Source organism: Melanotaenia boesemani, chromosome 19, assembly GCF_017639745.1.
Source record: "Melanotaenia boesemani isolate fMelBoe1 chromosome 19, fMelBoe1.pri, whole genome shotgun sequence".
NCBI lineage: Eukaryota > Metazoa > Chordata > Actinopteri > Atheriniformes > Melanotaeniidae > Melanotaenia > Melanotaenia boesemani.
The window spans coordinates 14,581,975-14,606,077 of NC_055700.1; the positions used below are offsets into that span (position 1 = coordinate 14,581,975).

Here is a 24,103-nt window from a genome sequence, read left to right on the forward strand (position 1 = left end):
TCCAAGTCCCTGGGAGCCCTAACCCTGTAAAAGTTTATATAGTGTATTGACCATTCTCTACTTGCTTAGCTAATGAAGCCAGCTTGGCCAAAGAGCCTGAGAGGCAGCCACAGTGTCAACATTGCTTCCTATTTGATGACACCTTCCACTAAATTGAAATGTGCTGCTAATGGGGCTGAGTGTTTAAAGAAGAATAAGCCCAGTAATTGACACAGACCTGACCCTACACACAGAAAGACAAGACTGCAGGGTCCCATGGCTGGGAGAAAGCTGCACACAGTGTTGGAGTTTATACAATGTCAGGGCTTTTGGAGCTCTGTGAGATATTTCATTCAGTATGATGTTGCAGCAGTTCATCTACAGTGTTGCATTTGTTTTCTGTAGCAAATCAATATCACACAGCACATGCCAGTTTCCCTTGTCCCCCAACCCCAGGCTGCCTTGGGGGGACATACTGTATGTGCATTCAGCGAACACCACTTAACTCACATGCATACGAATACACATGCAAGAGGGGCAGTTCTCTATGGTAACACCCATTCATACCTATGTTGAAGAGGGCACTGTGACATTTCTTTTTAATCAACAACTGAGCTTTGCTAAAAAAAAAAATAAATAAAAAAATAAAAAAAAAACCTGCATAACATGCAGTGCTTTCTCACTAATACTTGCAAGAATGAGCAGTGCCAAATTTATAGCTAGTTTTGTTTTCATTGCTACCCAAAATGAGCCCTGGAGCTTCAACTGACATATCCAAACTCTAAACTTCAAAACAGCATAGACTTCCATAAAATTTTTATGTGTAACAAATTCATCGCACCTTTCAACATTGTAAACAAAAGAATTTGGGCAGCTTGCAGATGCAAACTCACAAGGAGCAAATTCTTATCTCCTCTTCTTCTTTTGCAAGAATTCACTTGCATGCACCCCTCTATTGGGACTTTTGACAGCCTTGGTTGGGTCACACAGCCTGCATCCACGTAAAGAGACAACACTGAGAATTGATAGTCAATGTTTATCCACGCTGGCTAACTGGCCACGACACTCTAGTTTACTTGTGAATTTGTGGTTTAACTGCATTTTAAAGAGCAAAAGCGTGGCTTTGTCTGGCATGCACATCTAGACGCTTTGCAGAAAGACAATGTGATTGCATGAAATAATGAGCCACGATTTTCTGAGAATATCCGCTTTAGTTATCTGCACGGATTAAATGTAATAGTAATATCATAGTAGATCTGATTGAATATCACCGCGGGGAAAAAAAATAAAAAAAATTTAAAAGAAAAGGGAAAGAAAACATATTATGACAGTTGTGGTCGACACTATACTATGTCTTTAAAAATTAATAATAATAAAATAACAATAATAGAATAAAAAAAAAAAAAAGAAATCAATCATGCCTATTGCCAAAACACCCCTTTAATAGTGCAACTCTTGCAGGGGGGCTGAACTTGTTTCCCACAGAGTTGTGCCGGGAAACCGTCCTATATTTAACAACTGAATTGATTGGTGTGATTTAAAACATGGACGTTTTGAGAAGGGACTGATAATACAGGAACACTAGTGAATGCATCCTCTCTGAAATCTTTCTTTTCTTTGCGTGTCATCTTTTATCAATTTTTATGCTATTCTCCAGCTCTAAACAACTTATAAATGCAATTTAAAGTCATAATGAAAACACAAGTTAGGGACGTTTTGTACCTCACAAAATACAATTCCGCAGGTCTACATATTTCGTCAGTACAATAAATAGTCTGAAACTATCTCACACAGATTCTAATATAATTGTAAGCAGTAAAAATGCAATAAATACATGCTGCTCAGTATTCAACATGGCAGTTTTTAAGAATAGACAAATAAACACTATCAACGTGTATTTAATCATTCCAAACACACCATTAGCCCGTAGGGCTATTTTACAATTACTGGATTTTTTCGAGGTATTATAACACTTATAACCTTTTAAGAACTTATCACGGAGCGCTCGCTCGTCATCCGTTTATATATGTCCGAGAGCTTTGATTTCCTTTTTTAAGGAGGACATTACAGGAAATGTCGGCTCTGTTTTTATTTGGTTTCTTTCTCGGCGCGTTTTTAAATGGTTTACAACAGATTGCGAAGTGACCACTGACAAATGAAATATAAACACGAAAGAACTAAGCTGCTCGTGAGGTTTAAAACTCAAGAATATCACTGGAACCGGGACAGAGAAGGAAGTCATTGCAGCGCCAGACCGTAACATCTCCCCCAGCCAGAGCGAGCCGGGTGCCCGGCTTGGCTCTGGCTGCTCTTCGCTGGGTCTCACAAACCGACAGCGCAACGTCTGTAAAGATGTTGACATATTCACACAACACACTGACCAAGCCAGGGTGGTGTTTCACGGCAAAGCACTTCTGAGTTTCCAAACACCTTTTTATAAGTCTGAAGTCTGTTCCCTCCACCCGACCTGTTAAAACCACGCCTACGCAGCCACACAATTGGTCCGAAAGCGTGAAAGAGCCAATCAAACGGAGCACTGCTACTCGTAACATGCAACACATCCATACAGTATGAAGCCCTATGGGCCACAGAGGCGCTAGGAAAATCACGGAGCTGGGACCTTACCACCTCTCTCTCTCTATCTCTCTCTCTCTCTGGCCGTCAGCGGACTCTTTTCTCTGCACACGTCTTTCTCTGAAATGTGTGTGTGCGTGAAAGAGAGAGGAGGAATAAAGTGTGTGTGTGCGTGTGAGGGTGCATGTCCGGAGCAAGTAAAGGCAGGGGGATTATTCGGCGCTATCGAAATATTTCAACACGTCGCCGTCGCTGCAGGACTGAAGCCAATAAGAAGGAACCCATTTTAACAGGAATGCCGATATTGTAAACAGCAACAGAAGAGAAAGAATGCGCCACAGTCAATTAAGTGACTCACCTCAGTTGGTTTAATTCGACTTCTGTCCGAAAGCCAGCGAGACACAGAAGGTGTCCGATGCGCGTCAACTTCAGAGGGATCTCGGTGTCGCAGCACTTTTGAAGATTAATGGAGATAATTTTCGCTTTTTACTTTGCAGACTTTTGATACAAACTCAGCAAAGGACTGCAGAGATTTCTCCCAGTGTTTGTGAAAAAAAATAGTGGATGCTTGTTCCGCGTCGAAGGAGGAGTTCAGATTTATCTTTTCCTTTTTTTATTTTATTATTTTTTTTTCTTCATTATAATTATCTCACTGAACTCGCTGCTCTTGTAAACAGGCTTTGCTGTCACAAGATATATTGTGCTCCTTTCGACTACTCGTCTACGTTTGTTGCTTGCTCTTGAATGAACTTCCTGATGAGAGATCCAGTCTTACAAGGATCAAGTATGGCATATCATCCGTTTATACCTCATCGGGGTCCGGAATTTGCCATGAGTGCAATGCTGGGTCACCAGCCCCCTTTCTTCCCGGCTCTGGCTCTCCCTCCCAGCGGCTCTCTCTCTCTGCCGGGCGCCTTGGGAAAGCCGATCATGGACCAGTTGATGGGAGCCGCAGAGACCGGCCTCCACTTTTCCTCGCTGGGGCACCAAGCTGCTGCCGCCCACCTGAGGCCTCTAAAGACTCTGGAACCTGAGGAGGAGGTGGAGGACGACCCGAAAGTTCACCTGGAAGCCAAGGAGCTGTGGGAACTCTTCCACAAGAGGGGCACAGAGATGGTGATCACAAAATCCGGAAGGTAAAATAAAATATTTGTTTTTTTCTTTTTTGTTTGTTTCTCGTCTATATTCCTAAAAAGAATTCGTAGATACCGATTGTGCATATTAATAAATAATGACAAAGAGATATAGTATTTTAACTTGCACAGCTGTCCTGGTTTGATTTTACAGAATACTTATTTAAAAAGATTTTCACACGCCTATTTTAGTTAACTAACTTGCTACGATTAAACTGGCATTATCACAAAACAAATGGAAAACAAATTTTACCTTTATGGCACAGTATGTTTATATAACAAAATAAAACGATTATCTAAAATAATCAAGCGTTCTAAGCATAACAAGCTTCGCCCCACAGAAGAAAATGAGACACATTTAGTGAATGAAACCGGAGTTCTCGTCGTATTTAGGCTATAAGCAAACAGCGTTACGTTACACATCTGTGGTGAACAGACTACAACGTGCTTTTAATAAGGAAAATATAATCAAATAAGGACATTATCAGCTGCTGTGTTATTTAAGTCTATAGAAAGTTACAATTCAGCTTCAAGTAACTTTGATTCTTTTATCCTTCCTTTTTTTTTTAATGGCATCTTTAAGCTCCTTCTCTTAAAACGTCAAATTATTTATTATTTTCGTCATCATGACAGGGACACGACACAAAGGAGGGTGCTGTGTGTAGGCATTAAAATAATAAACGTTGCCATTCCTATATTATTTACATTTAGTGTTGTTGTTATTTAGAATATACATGGGGCTTATACAGGAAACAATACGTTAATTTAAATACACTTTTTTCGGCAGACAACTAAATTAAGAACAGGTCACATTACAGAACTCGTTAAACCGCCAGCCTGTAACACACGAAAAGCAAAGAAAAAAATCTGGATATTTCACTCCAACTTTCTTTCTTTCTTTCTTTCTTTCTTTCTTTCTTTCTTTCTTTCTTTCTTTCTTTCTTTCTTTCTTTCTTTCTTTCTTTCTTTCTTTCTTTCTTTCTTTCTTTCTTTCTTTCTTTCTTTCTTTCTTTCTTTCTTTCTTTCACCAGTGCTCATGGTTTATTTTGCTGTTTTGCAGGCGGATGTTCCCTCCTTTCAAAGTGAGATGCACTGGTCTGGACAAAAAGGCCAAGTATATACTCTTGATGGATATAGTTGCAGCCGACGACTGCAGGTACAAATTTCATAATTCCCGTTGGATGGTGGCAGGAAAGGCCGACCCCGAAATGCCAAAGAGGATGTACATTCACCCGGACAGTCCAGCTACTGGTGAACAGTGGATGTCAAAAGTGGTCAATTTTCACAAACTCAAGCTGACAAATAACATCTCCGACAAGCATGGATTTGTAAGTTCCACTAATGTATGTCAATTTTCCTACCAATCCACTTACATTTTTAGTGTATGAATTCATATTTTTTATCTAATTTTTAAAATCTTATTTAAAGGAAGCCTAATTGTGATTTCCAAAAGCTAATGATATTGCATGATTACACAAAGTATCATTCACAAACGTCATTATGCAATTGTAATGTTTCTGATAATCCTTTATGCATATTTATTTTAATTAGAAAGTTCACAGGTAACTGGATTCGTCCAGTTTGTCTAAAAATACTTTTTATTTGAAATTAATATTTACATTTGACAGAATGACACGGAACAAATTTTATGAAAGGTTATTTTAAACTTAAAAATGTTCTCATTTGAAGTTCTGTGTGTGCGTTTGTGTGTTACAGACTATTCTTAATTCGATGCACAAATATCAACCACGATTTCACATCGTGCGGGCCAACGACATTCTTAAACTCCCGTACAGCACCTTCAGGACTTACGTTTTTCCTGAAACGGATTTCATTGCTGTTACTGCCTATCAAAATGACAAGGTAAGCCCGGTTATGGTTCAGAAACCGAGCGTTTCTCGTCCTGAACACGTTCAAAAATATGGCTTGTGTGTTCCCTGCCCTGTCAAATGCACTTTCTTTCATGTTCTGCACCACTTTGTTGTCATAAAATATGAAAGATGTCATATTTGTTTGACGCTGTGAGAGTGTAGATGGTGGTAGCGGGGGGTGATGTTGCGAGTAAGTGCCACATTCACCAGCCTGTGGTCGGAAAGTAATAATTCTGAGGAATGTTATACGGGTTATCTTCCATTTATTTAATCACGTGGAAAGGATTTGGCACAGGCCCAGGCTGTTTCTCGCTTTCTGCATGTGTGTGCGTTTATGCTGTAGACTTGTAGACTGTGCGTGTGTGTGTGTGTGTGTGTGTGTGTGTGTGTGTGTGTGTGTGTGTGTGTGTGTGTGTGTGTGTGTTTAAAAGTAAAAGAGTTGGGGGGGTTGAGAAAAAAGAGGGGAACGGCTGTGAGGTTAAAGGGAGAAAAAAAGAGGGGGGGGTGAGATTGTGCTTTATGTAGATAATTTAGTGATATGCATGCACATGTATATATATATATATATATATATATATAACTAAATTATCAAAGCATATGTTTGAAACTGTTGGAAGCGCTGACACCACCAACCCCATGTTGTCATAACACTGGGGGTGGGGGGGGGGGGGGGGGGGGGGGGGGTGAAGAAAGTGTGGAAGTGTGTAGAAGTTAAAAAGCAGCACATTTTCCTCTCCTACAAAACATGTGCCAAAAGGAAGATTCCTGTGGCTTTTTGTGTATTTGTTCCATCGGGTTTTTTTTTTTTTTTTTTTTTTTTATGAACTTGCATGTGTTAATATAAACTCTTAAAATGACACTAAAATAAGCATATTTAAAAGAAGTTTCATTTTTATATGATATTTACATACGGCTTATCTTATTTCAGATAACCCAGCTGAAAATTGACCATAATCCATTTGCCAAAGGATTCCGTGACACCGGCAACGGGAGACGGGAAAAGAGGTAAGACAGAGAGGAAATGTGTATTGGGCCGAAAAGGAGGGGGAAAGAGAGTGGTTTTGCTGTGTTGGATCTAGCTGGATTAAACTTTCTTGTAAGCTTCCACAGTAACCACATTAACCTTGTCTGTTTCCTCTCACCTTCCATTTAAATAGCTTAAATAGCACACACACACACACACACACACACATATATATATATATGTGTGTGTGTGTGTGTGTGTGTGTGTGTGTTGCTGGTGGCATTGTTTCTGACCTGAACTGAGGCTACCGCCTGTAATAACCTGGGCACTTGTTCGCAGGAAACAGCTGGCTCTGCAATCCATGCGTTCATATGAGGAGCAGCAGAAAAAGGAAAACGGCGCTTCAGACGACTCCTCCGGCGAGCAGGCTTCGTTTAAGTGTTTTGGCCAGGCCTCCTCCCCTGCCGTGTCGACAGTGGGTCCCCCACACCTGAAAGGTAAGCTGACACACCAAACCGTTAGTCACAACTTCCATCATAAGTCATAAAATTGTCCTTGTGGGAAGATGTTTGTTTTGTTTTGGGTTTTGTTACAGTCCATGTAATAAAAAATGAAAGTATGGCCTGAATTTATTAAGCGTCGATGAATAGCTGATCATTTATCAGAACATTCACACAGGGAGAATTGATAGTTGTTCTCTGCACTGACTAATTTAAATGAACAAACAAAAAAATACTAATATCCTCATTAACTATGTCATGCTCTGTCTATGAACACCAGAAATGTGTGCTTGAAATGGTTTTCAAGTCTGAAAAATGCATTAAAACGCAAATCAGTGTTAGTGAGGAAATCCAGTTAATTGATGATTTACTTGTTGGACCGGTTCACACGTCGGTTCCCAGTCCGCTGCCGTACTTCTTAATAAGTTTCCTGCTCATTTATTTTCTCTTCCACCTGTAGTGAGTGCCACCTGTAGTGACAATGACTTACCAAAATCCTAAAAAAGTGATTGATATGCGTTCATTCTGCTTGTATAGATTTCTGCGACAGCGACGAGGACAGCGAGGATGAAAGCAAAGATGGACACAATAAAGATGGTCCGGACTCTAGCAAGATTTCCACCACGACAGAGGACGGAAAGGATCATGAAATCAGTCCAGCAAAGGGGAGTCCATTTAGTAGCAACGACTCTGCCGGCAGGGTACGGGAAAGTGGCCCAAGAACTGAGAAAAGCCAGGCAGACTCACGGCAGAGCCCCATCACCGTCATCTCCAGCACCACGCGCTCAGGAGAAGATCTTAAAAGCTCGAATCTGGAGCAGCCAAAAACGGACGAATGTAGGTCAATAAGCAAGGACAGTTTTATGCCTTTGACTGTTCAGACTGACAGCGCACACATAGGCCACAACCACTTGCATAACTTTGGATTTCCAACAGGCCTAACAGGACAACAGTTTTTCAATCACCTAGGGAGTGCGCATCCTTTTCTCTTGCACCCCAGTCAGTTCAGCATGGGGGGTGCATTCTCAAACATGGCCGCGGGCATGGGACCACTACTGGCAGCAGTGTCCTCTGGAGGGGTGAGCACCATGGACACAGCAAGCATGGCATCACCTCCGCAAAGCTTGACGGGGGCACCGGGCCTACCCTTTCATCTGCAGCAACATGTCTTGGCATCACAGGTAAAACCTGTTTTTTTTTTTTTTTGTTGTTTTTTTTTTTTTTTGCTTCGACCTTCTTGCAGCTTTGCTAAAGCACATTATTGGTTAAACTAGACAACTATAGACCACAAAGGCATGTGTCCCAGATTTAACATTAGGAATAAGGGATACATGTAAATTTTATGGGGAAATGATTAAAAAAAAGAGAAGGTGTGTGTCTGTGTGTGCATGTGTCCAATTTGCATTCATGGCTGTGTTATTACTAAAAGTTTAAAATGCAGAGCAAAGAGCAGAATAAGATAACTTGATTTAAACTGTTATTAGAGAACAGGTTTTATTTGATTTCTTTTGGAAATCGTAAAATACTGTCCCAAAGGTTAAAAAAAAAAAAAAAAGAGAGAGAGAGAGAAAGGAAAAGAAAAAGAAAAAGAAAAACAACTTCCAACAACTTCAGGCGAGGCAATCTACTGATATGAGCTCATTAACTCCGTGTTTTAGAGCTCAACAGCATTCAAATGCCTCATTGGTTCAGAGCGAGGAACAAGTTTGTGTTTTAAGAAACAATAAAAATGTCATTTTTCCCCATTTAACAACAAGTGCTTCCGTAGTCTGATGGCAGCAACAGGTAGCAAGAAGAATTTGCATTACAAATTCTTGAGCAAGCAGTGAAGTCTTTTACGTGGTAGTTGCTAAAGCTTTGCTGAAAGGTATTTTTGGGAAGATCAGACTAGTGAAAACCCAGAAACAACAGACCAAACAATCTCCAAATATAAGAATATTTTAAACAAATGGCTGTGAAAGACTAAAGCTCACATTGAATACCTATTTTTACGCATGTGTTCTGGGATTTTGAAGAAGTTGTGTGGTAAAACATGTATTACAATGCACATTCTTTAAGTTTTTTCATTTTATTCTTTTATTTATTTTGGCGCACATCGTTTTGTTAATCTGCACAGAAATGTTTAATGGTGTGAATACATGCCAGCTTTGTGGTTCACATTCAGCTTCTTCATTCATCTGCAGGGCATTGCCATGTCTCCGTTTGGCAGTTTGTTTCCATATCCGTACACCTACATGGCAGCAGCCGCGGCAGCTTCGTCATCTGCCTCCTCTTCGGTGCACCGGCACCCCTTCCTAAACGCAGTGCGGCCCCGACTCAGGTACAGCCCGTACTCGCTCCCCATGACGGTACCAGACAGCACTCTGCTCACCACCGCCATGTCCTCTATGACCGGCGGTGGCTCCGAGCTGAAAACAGACGGCATCGTCCCGGCGAGCCCCGTGTCTGCTGTCACCCTGGATTCCACATCGGAGGTGACCAGCCACTCGTCCACGATATCGTCTGGATCCGTGTCCATGTCTCCAAAAACTTGCACGGAGAAGGACGCCGCTAACGAGCTGCAGAGCATCCAGCGCTTGGTCAGTGGACTGGACTCAAATCAGGACAGGCCACGGAGTGGATCCCCTTAGGACTTCTAAAAGCAGCTTTCCTGCTTCTCGTTTCGTTGTTGTCATGAAAAGTGAAACGTGTTGACAGTGATATGAACATTAATAGCTGGAGGACACCCTTGCAGACTTATGCAGGTTTTAAAAAGAAAAAAAATAAAACAAATGAAAACGTGGACTTTTGGACGTTTTAGTTTCTGAAATGCACTTTGTTTATTACACATCTGATCTCTTCTTTCTTCCTTTCTTTCTGTCTTTCTGTCTTTCTTTCTTTCTTTCTTTCTATCTTTCTTTTGTTAAATTAAATGGTTTTTCCCTTGTCATTTGAATACCGTACAAGTATTGAAACTGAAAACTTGGCATGGGTGTGACTTACCAGATTTTGGAATTTGAAAGTTGCTGCTGTGTCCTGTCTCCTCTTACTTTATTGTACACAGGGAGAGATGTCTTTTAAATATGCACTCTGAATTGATTTGACATATTTGAATTCACTACCGTTTGACCTACCTTTAAAGACTGCTGTATTCTGTTGTACGCTATGAATTGATTGAACAATTGTTGCATGTCCTCGAAAAACCAAATCGAATGTTATTTTAACACTAAAATGTAAAACGAAAATTATGGAAATGTTCAGGTTTGACTATAATTAATGCATTTCTTGTCATTTACTTTTAATTAGGTTATCATATATTTTTTTTTAATTAAAAAAAAATATTGTCATGACTTTTAGAAATGAAAAGGCCTACTGAGTGACTGGTGCTCCGGGACAAAACCAAGGTCCAAGCATGCGGAATTTCGACCAAACCGGCAAAGGGAAGCAGAAAGTTAAAGTAACTATTAAAAAAAACAAAAGGTAGTATTAATAATTGGTGTAAATAGGGATATATAAAATATTTATGTAATTATTTCATATTGTTATTGCGTGTAAATACAACGGAGTAGTTTGTTTCTAGGATCTGCTCTTAATTTATTGTCGATATACCTGTGTAAAGATAGTTTGTGGACTATTATCCCTTTTGTTGCCATCTGCATTTATACCCCCTTTAAAATATGACTTAATCCCTTTCCAAATATCAACAGAGCTAGTTACTCACACTCATGTGCCATTGTATTTTTCACTTGTTGTCCCTGTGTGTGAAGTGCTACTGTTCTAAAACGAATGAAAAAGCGACAACGCACTGCACCCATGGCTTGAATTTTTTCTTTTTCAATTCTTTTATTTTTCTTTCTTTCTTTTTGGCGAAGAAGTGTCGGTGAAGTGCGACAAAAGTGGATTTTTTTTTCTATTTTTAAAAATACTTTGCGAACCTGGTCGTTAAAGTGCCGCATAATCGAAAAATATGAAGGTTTCCTTTTTTTGTGTGTTTCTTAAATTGTCAGTGGGTTATGTTGTATTGGAGTTATATAGTTTACAACAATGACATCGTGTTCTTGAACGTTTCAATAAAATATTGAAATGGTCTTTTTTTTAGTGTGTGTACGCTTTATCTCCTTAAAGGCAAAAAATAGTAACAACAATTAAAATAATGATCACTTCTATAAATGTAGAAATAAAGAGGGCTGACATCACCCAAGATGGTCATAGCCTTAACAAGCTGCTGCTACCATGTTTTTGTTTGGCTTAGAAAGGTGAAAAAAGTCTCTTTGCCCACTTTAACTCGTGTAGCGATAAGATACTGAATTGTGTTCAAAGAATCCAGTTGAGATATCTTCAAACCCACAAACCGTCCCTCTTCCAGAGATCAGATCTTTGATGGCTACCTGGTCAGGGGGGCCCCAAATTATTGAGTTTTTCTTTTTAATAAATAATTAAATTGTATATTTGGGGGTGGTGTGAATATGGGACAGGGCATTCTTTGCATAATAATTAAATGTAAAGCTTTTTATCGTGATACCAAAGACTTGGATAAAAAAAGTGTAATATGCTTAAGTGATGTCGATACGCCAAGAAACCTGTTTTATATTTTTCAGATCATGATGAAAAGCATTTAATTTCATATCATATATATATATTATTTTTATTTTTTTAAGTTTCACTCCGTTGTACCTAAAACATATTTGTAGGAAAGACAACATGCAGGATTCGCATGAATATGACAAACAGTGACCAGGCAGCATCATGTTTACTTTATAGGTGCAATAGAGAGGCTAATCAGGGATAGTCGTTTTCGAGTGAATAAGACTATCCCTGATAAAAAAACCTCTGTATTGCACCTCTAGTCATGAGTTTATCAACACCATATCTTTATTTGTATATCGTCTGGTTAATGTGTAGCAAGCCTGGCGCTGGTGAATAGGTGTAAACATGATACAAACTGTCTCAACTGGTCCGCCTTATTGCTCACCTGGCGCCTTTCATGGACATATCTTCTATTTTATTGCACGGAAGGCGACAATGCGTCTGTAATCGTATCATGACGCGGCGCCCCCCAGCGGTAGTGGTCCAGGTTAAGTCACCGCACGCAAAATAGACCAAAGGACAAATCCGACTGAAACCCACTGAGGTCTCTCTGATAGTGATTAAAGTTTGTCACGGGGCTACAGCGCAAATATTACTGTTTGGCGTTGAATGGCTAAAAGGTGTTTGTTGAGTTTGTTTCATACAACAAAAATAGACTGAAAATGATTCTTAGAAATAGTGTGAATGGTTCTTCCGTCTGTGCGTAATACATACCACACTGTAGATCAGCAATGTGACTATAAGGAATGAGAGTAAGGTATCAGAATAAGATGTTAAGAATGCACTAATAGAATAAAAGCTGATCCAATATATTTCTAAAGCCTTCAGTTGTGGATATTGCCTACACTAATGAAATATTACACAGTAAATATATAAACAGTAAACTGAATATGTGCAGCTTTTCTATGTTGAGTGACATCTAAGCTTTTACTCCCAGTTTATGACAGTGTTGTTAGAAAACGTGAATCTGGACTTGTCTTTACCTTAACATGCTTGATTTTTAATTTTTAATGAAGATGTCAACAGACTGCTTTTACACTGCTGTCAGTGGTCAGTTGCGCCATCTAGTGGCAGTTAATAGTGACTGTCGGTGGGGGGTAAATTTTCTTCTGTTTTAAACTTAAAAGCGCTTGTCGCTCACCTGAAATAAGTATGTTAAATCAGTAACTGGCAAAATACGTGTTATCTTACATTCGTTCAATACGGGAGCGGCTAAACAGCAGATTTATGTAATACTATACTTGATTGTTTTGCATACTAAATAGCGTCTCTACCCAAATCCTGCGACATCGGTGTCACTTATCTAAACAATCAATGCAGATCTGAATATGAAACCGTTATCTGAATGCGCTATTTTGAGTCTGATCCAGAAAGCACATACAGTAAAACAACGATTAAGACCAAATTACACTGAGTACTCATAAATGCAAACGTTTACAGCACTAAAAGCTGCCAGTCATAAAAAACAAATAAACAAACAAAATTAAATGATATTACAATTGCTCACATTTGTTTTAAGATGCAAAGAACTCAGCTAAATGACTCATTTAGTAATCGTCTCTAAACTGTAGAAGCACAAAAAGCTAAATTTGAAATGCTTCAGATGGGCGAAGCTGTTGGCTCATTTAGAAAAACCACATCAGAAATTAATGTTGTTTGATTTCTACATGAAGGAGCATTCCAGGAATGTGTTTCAACATGAGCTCTGATTTGAGATGTTGAGTTGTGTTGATTGTTGGAGAATTGGAGATGCTTGACTCTTTGCTTATTACACAAAGTGAAACATATTTTTTAGAGTTCATTTGCAGTTTGTGGACATCTATCTTTAGACTGCATGTAAACCTGTTATTAGGGCTATTCATTATGTCTGAATGATACAGGAGAGGTGGAACAGGTTAAGTTACATGCAGTGATTATTACCAGTGGCTTAATACTATTATGATCTTTGATAATATTTAATTTACAAATTTAATATTGGTTTTAGTTTTCCTAAGATCAGCTTGCCTGTTAATTGTTGAACAGGAAAGGAAAGAAAAAATGTGTCTGCTTTGATTTCGAAGCATGGCAGATGGAAGCAAATTCCTGCCTGACTGAAATTATGAATATTGAACAAATGGACGCAATTTCTTCCCTGGTATATTACAAACCATTAAGAAGCATCAGAGTGTAATAAAATAAGAAGTAAAAAGTTTCTCTTCATAGAATTTTAATTATGTGTTTATTTCCTTATCTTTCACAATTTTAAATCTTTAAGTCTAGGTGTGTTTATCTAAATGAACAATTAAACTATAAAGATCCAGTTTCTAATAATTTTTTTTTTTTGCTGCTCGGAGTCAAGTTTGGGTTTCTCTCCAAGCATCTTAATTTGCCAACTTTTTCAAATTTCAGATGTGGCAGGCTACAGAAGAAAAAAGAATCAGTGTTTGTGCCTTCAATACAGAAATTAACACACTTAGTTAAGTCAAGAGTAATTGTGTTTGCATCCTATATATGGCCGGATCAGTGCGTTTTATTTTTAAGTCATTTCTTTGAATTAAATGTAAATAGTCCTTACTGCCAAGGCAGTGAGTGCTTTTACAGGGCGGCAGCTCCCTCTAGTGTCCAAAGAGCATTACTACATTTCTAGTTTAAATATGGCCTGAAGTTTGCCTGAACATGTTAATTTAGAACCCATTTCCTGCTGTGATTTGAAGCACTTCACAAGTGTTTTCTGAAACCATGAACGCACTGATAAAGTCACCAAACTCTTAAAGACTGCTGTTGCTTCTTTGTCATCTAGGTCTCACCTGAAAACTGCCCAAACATTTTACGACTGCAGACATGAAGTGCCAGTTCACATGGAAATCTTCTGCTTACAGTATTTTCCTTCTATGTAACTATTAATTTGTTTCAACTCCTTACAGTCTGAAAATATGAAAAAGATCCAGCTCAATATGACAGCTAAAAAATAATACAAAGAGCTTATGTGTGTCATTGCCTTATTTAATTCTGACCCCATCTATTGTCCGCTGCTACAACTACCTATCAAATATATAGAAGAAGACTGTGATGTAGGAACTGCATAAGGTATTAAAATCTTTGTTTGCACAACAGTCAGCAAATCTGGGCTAAGCAATATGGCTTTATTGTATTTTTAGTAAAAAAAAAAAAGTTTTAGCCAAATTACTTTGCCTAGCTAGGAATTGAAGATAAACTAGCCAGAAAATATGAGGACAACTGTTAATGCATATCTGAGAAGCTTTGTTTTATGTATGCAAGACTTTGAAAACTAATTTAAAAAATTTGATTAAAAAAAAAAACAATTAAAGAATTAATTAACAGACAACAGCCAGTGGTTTGGAGGGAGCTCTTTCTCCAGCGTACTTAAAATATTTGCAGTCCTCATGCAACAAACATACAATCGAAGCTTGCCCAAACATGACTTGAGCAGGTTTTAAACAAAATAAACAAGAGAGCTTGTAGTTTGCTTGTCAGTTTGGTATATTCAAAAGCAACATGTACATAATATCACTTCAGAATTGCTTCCAATAGCCTCAAATTATTTTCTCTCCACTCATCAGACTCATAAAAAAGTTCATTTTTCTTCCTGACATAGAGCATATTCAAATTAAAAATAATAAGTCTTGTTGAAGCCCTGAAGGTCTGGCCATAAAACTTAATAGGACTTATCGTTTTGGCAGAGTTCAGTGATGTGACAATGATGAAAAACTCAAATCCCTCAAAGCAACAAAAATGCTCACAGACAAAGTATTTATTTTTTTGTTTTATCTGTTACATCACTAATGTTCCTTTAAAACAGATTCCCTTATTGACAATGCTCAATGAGAGCTAATGTATGAAGTAATAGCACAGCTTAGAAGCAAAGAAAACATGATTGGTTAGAAACTATAAAGGAATTTGCTGTCAGCTGTAAAATCATTAGGCTAAAGCAGATAGTTGGTGAGTGAATGAGGTTCAGACAAGTTACCTCTCAGTCAGGACTGAACCTGATGGAAATAAACTCAGTAAAGTGTCTGAACAATGTCTATCACTATAATACTCACACGAATCATCTAAATTTTAATCTAGCCTTGATAACACAAGCCTGTTTGTATCACAAAACAGCTTAATTTAAAAACTTTTTTTAATTACTCCAAAAACTAGTTTGAGTTTCAACATTTAATTAGTCTTTATGCTTTTCTTTAAACTAATGCGAGGGACTAAATAATTAGCAATCCCCAAATTCTGTTTTTGGTTAAATTGACTAAAATCTCCCAATTTTGTGCTAAAAGGTTGTAGAATAGCCTGAACTATTGGAGGTGTGCAAAAAAATATGTGACCTGACATGAGACACAGAGAAATAATACAATAGGAAATAAGCTGTTTTACAAGAGCCTCATAGAGATTTCTTCCAGATAATAGTTGTGTTTACATTTTTTATTTTATTCATATTTGATATTTACTTAAGGTCAAAAGAAAGTGTTGAGAAATTTCATCATCATAAAACATATGCAAATACATTTTAAATGTACAGTATAGTAAATTCTCTATAATCCTGAACGTATTCTTCCACTTTATTGTTTAATAGATGTTTTATCAACAGTCAGTAAGTATGAATCATATTTATTTCCCTTATAACACTTAGAGGTTAAGTCATGATAAATTAACACTTATTAACACTTATTATTAACACTTCTTCTTTTTTAAGTCACTAAAGAAATTATTGTCTAATAGCTTACTGTCATATGTAAAATATTTAGGATGTTTATTGCCTGCATGTTAAATTGTTGCCAGAAAAAACATGAACACACTAAAAAAAAAAAAAAACATTGTGGTAAAATTAAAAATTTAGGTCCCAAAGAAACTTGGGAAAATGTGAAAGTATGATTTCTGCCAATGTGACTGTTTGCTTTGAAGGAACAAGCCTACAAGGAATGAATCAACACTGATGTTGTGAGAAGGGAACGCCCAGGATATCACATCAGAGATAAAGTTACATTGTTCTGAGGCATTTGCAGTTTGCCGACATGCCTACTTGTCAGTCAATGAAATTCTTGATTTCTGTTGGTGTCGGTACTTTTACTCTGTCACAACACACTGCCCTGAAGCCGTTGAGGTATGTTATGGCTTGTTGGAGCACATGATACTGCAAGAACCTGTGGTTGAACCTGTCCACATAATACTACAGAGGGTAACCAGCAGCTGTGCTCTATGAGCACAACACAAAAATATTTGACTACAGTTTCTCGATAGAGCTGTTTTAAATAAAGCTTTAAGATTTTCAGATCTGCCATGCAGTTCTGTGCAGCTCTATTACACAGATTTATGCTATCTTTCCTAAAGCTAATTATAAATCAGAAATTACTCTTGCATAACAAGGTAGATCTGTATCATCACCTTCATACTCACCTTCTCACCACCTGGCACAGCCTGAGAATAGGTTTAAACATATTTGTCACAAGTTTGAACGGCCTCATGTTTCTGTGAAAAAGAGAATTATAATATATGAAGTTCCTAAAGTGAGAATTTGTGAAGCAGCAGTCTTACGATAAAAATGTGAAATATGAATGTAACTGGTGTATATTGCAATGCTGCTTTCTGATCTATAACTAGGATGTTTTTTTTTCATGACCCTTACATTAAACATAATGATCACAACACCAACATATAATATAATATAATATAATATAATATAATATAATATAATATAATATAATATAATAAATGCATATGGGCAGGAACATTGCAGCTCAACTTTTAAAAAATTTTACACTTAAGCACTAATTTATTTATTTCCATTTATTTATAAAATTAACTAATTCTTTAACCAAATAAAACATTCAGTACAAACATAAAGTTCAAACAATAAATGGAAAGGAACAGAAAGAAGATTTTTTTATATATATATAATCTACTCCTCTAATCGATCTGAAGGTAATGAACCCTTGTTCACTGGTTGACCTATTAATCTGATTCAGTTGTGCTTCAGGCTGCAGCAGGAAAGCGGCCAGAGGACTGACTTTGGACACCCTAGCACTAAACCTTCCAGTATTAAAATACCCAAGCAAATCATAACTAATAGAACATAAATACGGTATTGCATATGTGGAACTTTTTTATGGTTTCTTGAAGGCTACTTTTAGTTCATCATGTCGTCGTTTGAGCATTGTCATTACAATGTCCATGTGCACAATAGTTACATTGCAGGCAAATGACCTCAACATGTTCCCGTCTAGGGAACCTGACACTGCGTGCAGTGATCCACCAATCATAATTATTCTTAATCAACAAGCAGACCAGCCTCTGCGCATGAAATGCGTCACTGGTAACAACATTTAAAATGAGCAACGAACAAGAGAAAATCACAGAAAATGAAGACTTGGTGCCGAAAAGAAAGGCAACATCGGTTATCTTGAATTATTTAGGTTAAAAAAAAGGATGTTCTTGACCAAACGCATGTTCTGTGTCCACCTGCCCTTGCAGCTGTTGTCACATCAAGAAGTAACACAACTAATTTGTCTGAAGTTTCACGTCGGGACCCTACAGCTCAGTACGAAGAACGCAAAGCCAGATCTCAGTGTCGCGTAAAACAAAAAACATTTAGAAACACACTGAAAGTGTTACACCATATTAAAAAGGTTCCTAACGGCATAACGAAATAATAGATGCTACTTTTTACCTATCTAAAGACATGGTACCATTTAATTTGCTTCCAAAAATGGATTTGAAAAATATATTAGCTCGCTTGACAAACGGTCATACCCTTACGCCAGATGTGGAGGATAACGCAGCGACAACGGGATCCCAAATAAAGACAAAAACATACTTTCACCAAACAAAAGGTAAGATCAGTGCAGGTTAACTGTCAACAAGATGGCAGGAGTGCAGCATAACTTACAGTGCTATTTATGTCATCTGTTTTTTGTTTGTTTGTTTGTTTGTTTGTTTTGTTTTGTTTTTATATTGCACTATATATTATATTTGACCCTGCAATGGACTGGTGACCTGTCCAGGGTGTGCCCTGCCTCTCACCTGTTAAAATGCTGGGACAGGCTCCAGCTTACCCGGCGACCCATAATGGACTAAGTGGTACAGATGAATGAACAATATAGTTACATCGCAGGGTTAGAAAAAAATCGTAATATCATTTTTTTTCCAATATCGTGCATCCCTAGTTCATTACATGAAACGTTCCTCATATTTACATTACATACTATGCATATTCTGTTATTAGGCTTACAGAATTAAATTTCCTGCCTGCCCAGACTTCTTATGTCTTTGATTAACCACTTCCATCTTTTAAAACGACCCATGACACCTAGCGTTATGCTGAATGATATAAAGTGTATTTACAAGCACAGCTGTAAATTCTAAAGAAAATTATTTGTGTTCTTTGTGATCTGAACCACACACAACAAACACTGCTACATCCTAAATTTTTGTTTATCTCCATGCATCCCATTTCCCTAGGTGCAAACCTTCCCTTATAAGGAGATGACAGATGGGGGGAGGCTGTAGGAGACAAGGTGACAGATATTTAACTCCCTGAGCATCCTTGATTTAGAGTTGACCTCATCAGTTGTCATCTGTTAAAATAAAAATTAAATAAATATGAACCTTTCCTAACAAGTATTTCTCTTTTTTTTATCCTGCTTGAGATAGGCTGTCCAAACATAAATAAATCAAATTTTACAATGGGTGCACTACACTTCTTTGCAGTAGAAACATCAAAATGGAGGTCAAACTCATTTAAAAAAGTGTAAAAATAAATAATAGTTTTCCATTCTAAGCTAGTGACTCAGAGCGGTTGATTAAAACGATGACTTTATATGTACATAACTTCTCTTTACAACATATACATTTAAAAATGCATTAAACAAATACTTAAAACTTATTGTTATGGGTTTTGACATAATGTTTTGAATGTAAGAGAACATTTACAGAAAATAGACTAAAGTACCTCAAAAATCTCCAGACAAACATAATAAAAACAGTGACTAAAATCTTCAGATAGCACAGGCACAACTGTTTCATTACTATAGTATGTAAGCTTAACATATAGAAATTCCAAAAGTAGATTGCCAGATGGATAAAAAAAAAACAAGCCACATGTGTGGTACTGTATGTCGTGTGAGGTATGATACATTGTTTGCACATGTAAACTCTCTGCGGCTCTGTTGTCTTCTACTAAATGGGTTCTTTACATGCTTTTCACTCATTCATGTTTCTTAAATAGAAGCCCAAGTCAAGCCGCAGAATCCCTCCTAAGAGAGGACGCTTAATCTCTATCATCGGATAGAGGTTTAAATGAGCTGTGTGGAACAGGAGAAGACAGCCAACTCTCCCCTCACAGACCTAATAGTCTGCTACATCAGCAGCACTTCATATACAACCACTGCCGGGCCGATTAGAAGCACAGCTCACCACAAACACAGACACACACACACACCAGTAAACATTCACTGACTAAATCCACAAACTGTAATACACACAAATACTTCTCCATATGATGACCCTCTAATGAGTAATACAGCAATCCACCCACATGAACACACACATGTAATTCCTTTGTTTTTTACAGTAGGTGGGTGTATGACAATAGCTGTACTCACAGCACAATCACTCCATCTTTGAAATTAATATTACATTTCCAGGTTTCCTCTCTTCTGATTGTTTTATATATACTCATCCATACAGCATGACAACTATAACACAGGAGATATATAAACATCCTTTCAAAGCTGCAACATATTAGAGAGAAACACTTATATGAAACACTTATCCTCTCAAAGCTACTACTGAAGCTCTGTCTTTTAAACTTTAGTTAATCAAAACAAATAACCCAGAGCACACACAATCAGAAACCAAGCTATGTAGTCACAGCAGCATAAACTGTATGTGTTGTTTTATTACAGGAACTTAGATTGTAGGCCAGAGAATGTTCAATTCCAGTTCTCAAGGGCTATGTTGTTGTAGGTTTTTGCAGTTTCCCTAATCCAACAAACACAAGATTACAATTAAATGGATCTTCCCAATAGTCAAATTCTGCACATGGCAGTTAATGATCTATCATTTTCATTCAGGTGTGTCAAAGCACCTTCAAAGGGTGTGTTCACCATTTTTGTTTAACCTGTTTACAAATGACTGTTAGCCTTAAGCCAAATCAGAATGTTGTGAAGTTTTCTGACAACACTGTCATTGCTCGCCAGGTACTCTAGTCAATCCAACCTCAAAGCTGTCATGGGTAGGTTTGTGGACTAGTGTGACAGCCATGAACTTTATACTAACACCAGCAAAACATTTGAGATGCTATTGGATCCACTGGTGACTGAAGCCCTGTGACCATTACCATATGTATCATTAAACAGGTGACTTCATACAAATATCTTTGTTTTCACATCGACAAAGACTTGACCTGATGGACACAAGTTGACACCATATGTGCTAGATGCCGCCACCGACTTCATTTCCTGCATTGACTCAGTTTATTCTGTTTGCCAAAACATAATGTACAATAGAGTCCATCCTTTAGCACGGTAACACCAGCTGGTTAAGGAACCTAACAGCCAAATCCAAGAGTCAGATTCAAACCCAATAAGAACAGCTGATACGATCTTTGAGTATACTCCTTCTAACCTCTAGGAGCTTTTTGACCAAACAGTCATTTCACAGGCAAACAAAACAATACCTTAACTGACAGCTCCCATGTCCTGCACAAAGATCACACAGAAAACCAGAGTCACCCCCACATTTCCTTCATTAAAAGACAGGTCAGAACAGAACACACGTATTGAGTATCATGATAGAGTGCATCAGGTTTAAAGACTGAGGACTCATATATGCAGGTCAAAAAATGAAAAGCACAGAGAATTATAAATTTACACCACTAACAGATTTCTTCTCTTCTCTTCTCTTGTTCTTCTCTGTTATTCTCTTGCATTTCTTTGTCGCATCAGAGTTGACTTTTCCTATAGAGACTTTTTTAAGCATGCAGTAATTTAACAGACCTCTATTAACCTGGTTCTGATATCAGCATCATCTGGTGTACTTTGTGCAGAAGAAGCTTCAAGTTACAAAAAGTTCAAAAAGAAACTTGATAATCTAATGCCCTTTATTTTAAACTGTCTGTAGATCTTGTTGAGACAATGAAAGCTTGGCTGTGCAGAGTTTGCCTTGTAGTACAGATTACCTCCACTCCAGAGTTGTTGCCTCATTTGTTGTGTAGTCTCTGCTCAGATTGGTATTCACCTTGTGGAATGCAGGACATTTGGATTGAGACCACGTGACACACTGATCCAGTAAATTACATTCCACCTTCTTTTCCATGAAAAGCTCTTTGATCCCCTCGGGTGCTCATTTTAGGACAGAATATCAACTCTATGTTCCAAGAGTTTTGATGACTCTGCATGAATCTAAGAATAAAGAATGACAAAACATTACTCTGTATTCTGTTATGTTAGTATTGAAATAATAGTACAAACTGTTGTTTAATAGGAGGTAAGTATTATGTTCTCCATCTGTTGATCTGCATGCACGAACATTTCACATACCAGGCTGATTCAGTGCTCAGTAGTTTTTAGTGTTACAACATAGCTACTTAAAGGGACATTGTGTAACATTTTCTGTTGTTTGCTGGCCAAAATAAATGTCTGCATGTATATGTTATCATTGGTGTATTATGACCTCTGCTAGTGATCTGACACGTTCTTATAAGAGGAGAATTTTACATTTGTTCATACATATGATGAGTAAGTAAGTAGGGCAGCAACATTATGGTCCGCCATCTTGAAACTACAGCTGCTGGCAAAGGACAAATAGCACCACTTGCACATTTTCCCTGTGAGCCAGCACACAGGGATTGAGACGTGGGAGGACAAATGCAGGATCATGCATATGCAGCAGGAGCACAGGAGTCATTTTCACCATCGCCAAGAAAGCGAAAAAGGGGATTTAAAAGACAACATGACCAAACGATACAAAAAGGACAAATATAAAAAAGGAAAAACATCAGGCTAGACTTTCCCAGGTAGAAACAGCTTAAGAAGGAGAAAGATTTAAAAGGGATACTGAAGTTGCCAGCTTTCTCACCGACAAGTAAGTCAGTGGTTCTGCCTAAATTAGCCTAAAGCTTTCTTTTTTTTTTTTTTTTTTGTTAGACAGTGTTGCTCGTTACCATGTGCAGCATAACAGTAGTTTCTGCTAAAATACACAAACCTTGTTGGTAAAAAAAACAAAAAAAAAAAAAACAAAACACGTATGTTTACTTGGTTTCAGTCTCTTTTATAGTCATCGTAAACGCAGACTTTCAGTCGCAATGAAGCTGGACTAAAAGCTGGTGGAAAGGCTTTATAAGCTAGCTTTTACTGTGACAAAACCCTGGTGTTGTATGGACTCCCCACCTAGATCCGTCCCCCTTGTGAGAACCAGTCTTCTTCTAAACACAGAGGAACAATATCTGACAGTGAATTTCTGTCCACCAGATGTTTTCCTCCTGACCAGTTATGGTCCAGTGGGAACTTCACCTGAGTGAACACTCTATTAACTATGGGATGATATGTTTTGTCGAGGCTTTTTGAGATACAGCAGCTACTATTGTTGCAATGCATGTTTGAGAAAGTGAGATGCTGGAATGCATTATACCAGTGGTTCCCAACCTGTTTTCCATGGGACCCCTTGCCCCACTCTGTGCTGAAACCATGCTTGGTTTTATGCTTTCAAAAGTCAGATTCTCACCATAAATATTGTATTCTGGGTGAGTCCTGTCCTTTGATACAGCCAAAGTTAGATAAACAACATAAAGCCATACTTTTTTTTCCTTAAAATAGGGACAATGTGTGGATATTAATAACAATGCTTCTTAATGTTCAAAGCTTCAGGGACCCCCTGTGCTCTTTAGGGGACCCCAGGTTGAGAAGCACTGTATTATAAGTTAGAATGCGATACATGATTCCAACATTAGATGGCAGTAATTCTTACACAACATCCCTTTAACTTACTTTAACTAGGTGTGCCACCTAGTGGTTGCCAACTCACAACATAAATGTCAAAACATAAATAATGTAACTAACAATAAAATTAACATCCCAGCTTAGCCTTTGCAAAGAAAAGATTAGGTGTTCACCATTCTGTTTGAACAAATAGTTCACAATAACTACAAGTAAACAGTTAAAGAATTAGGTTTTTGAGTTTAAAATAATGAGGGCATTTTGTCATCTATGGTACATAATCTCATTAAAAGATTTTGAAAATCTCTGGAAGTTTCTGTACACAAGACAGAAGCAAACTGTGTTCTTAATGCTGATCTCAGGTGCAATTACATTGAAAACAACTCTGGAAATCACAGTGTGGCCTCAGGAATTGTCTTTAAAACAAGAAAATTTTGTAAAAAATTACAAATAATCACAGCATCCAAAAATGCACATCAAAGCTCCACCATTCAAGGAACACAACATATAAAAAAATTTACAGGTCACCACGTGAGTTCTCAAGTTAAAAAAATGCTTTGTTATCGCTGCACAGTTAAAAACCAGCATTCAT

The 24,103-nt window shown here is 37.8% G+C and overlaps 1 protein-coding gene across 2 annotated transcripts; it reads left to right on the plus strand.

Annotated features, from left to right (window-relative positions):
* The first annotated feature begins 2,588 nt into the window (after positions 1–2,588).
* tbx3a (T-box transcription factor 3a) lies at positions 2,589–11,087 on the plus strand. 2 transcript variants are annotated; one of them, XM_041970968.1, is made up of 7 exons: positions 2,589–3,689; positions 4,747–5,029; positions 5,403–5,549; positions 6,486–6,562; positions 6,861–7,018; positions 7,559–8,202; positions 9,205–11,087. In XM_041970968.1, the coding sequence occupies exons 1-7, from the start codon at positions 3,298–3,300 to the stop codon at positions 9,649–9,651; spliced, it is 2,148 nt and encodes a 715-aa protein (XP_041826902.1). In that variant the 5' UTR covers positions 2,589–3,297; the 3' UTR covers positions 9,652–11,087. The 2 variants fall into 2 exon arrangements, with proteins under 2 accessions (XP_041826902.1, XP_041826903.1); XM_041970969.1 differs by having other exon boundaries at positions 4,747–5,014.
* The last annotated feature ends 13,016 nt before the right edge of the window (positions 11,088–24,103 follow it).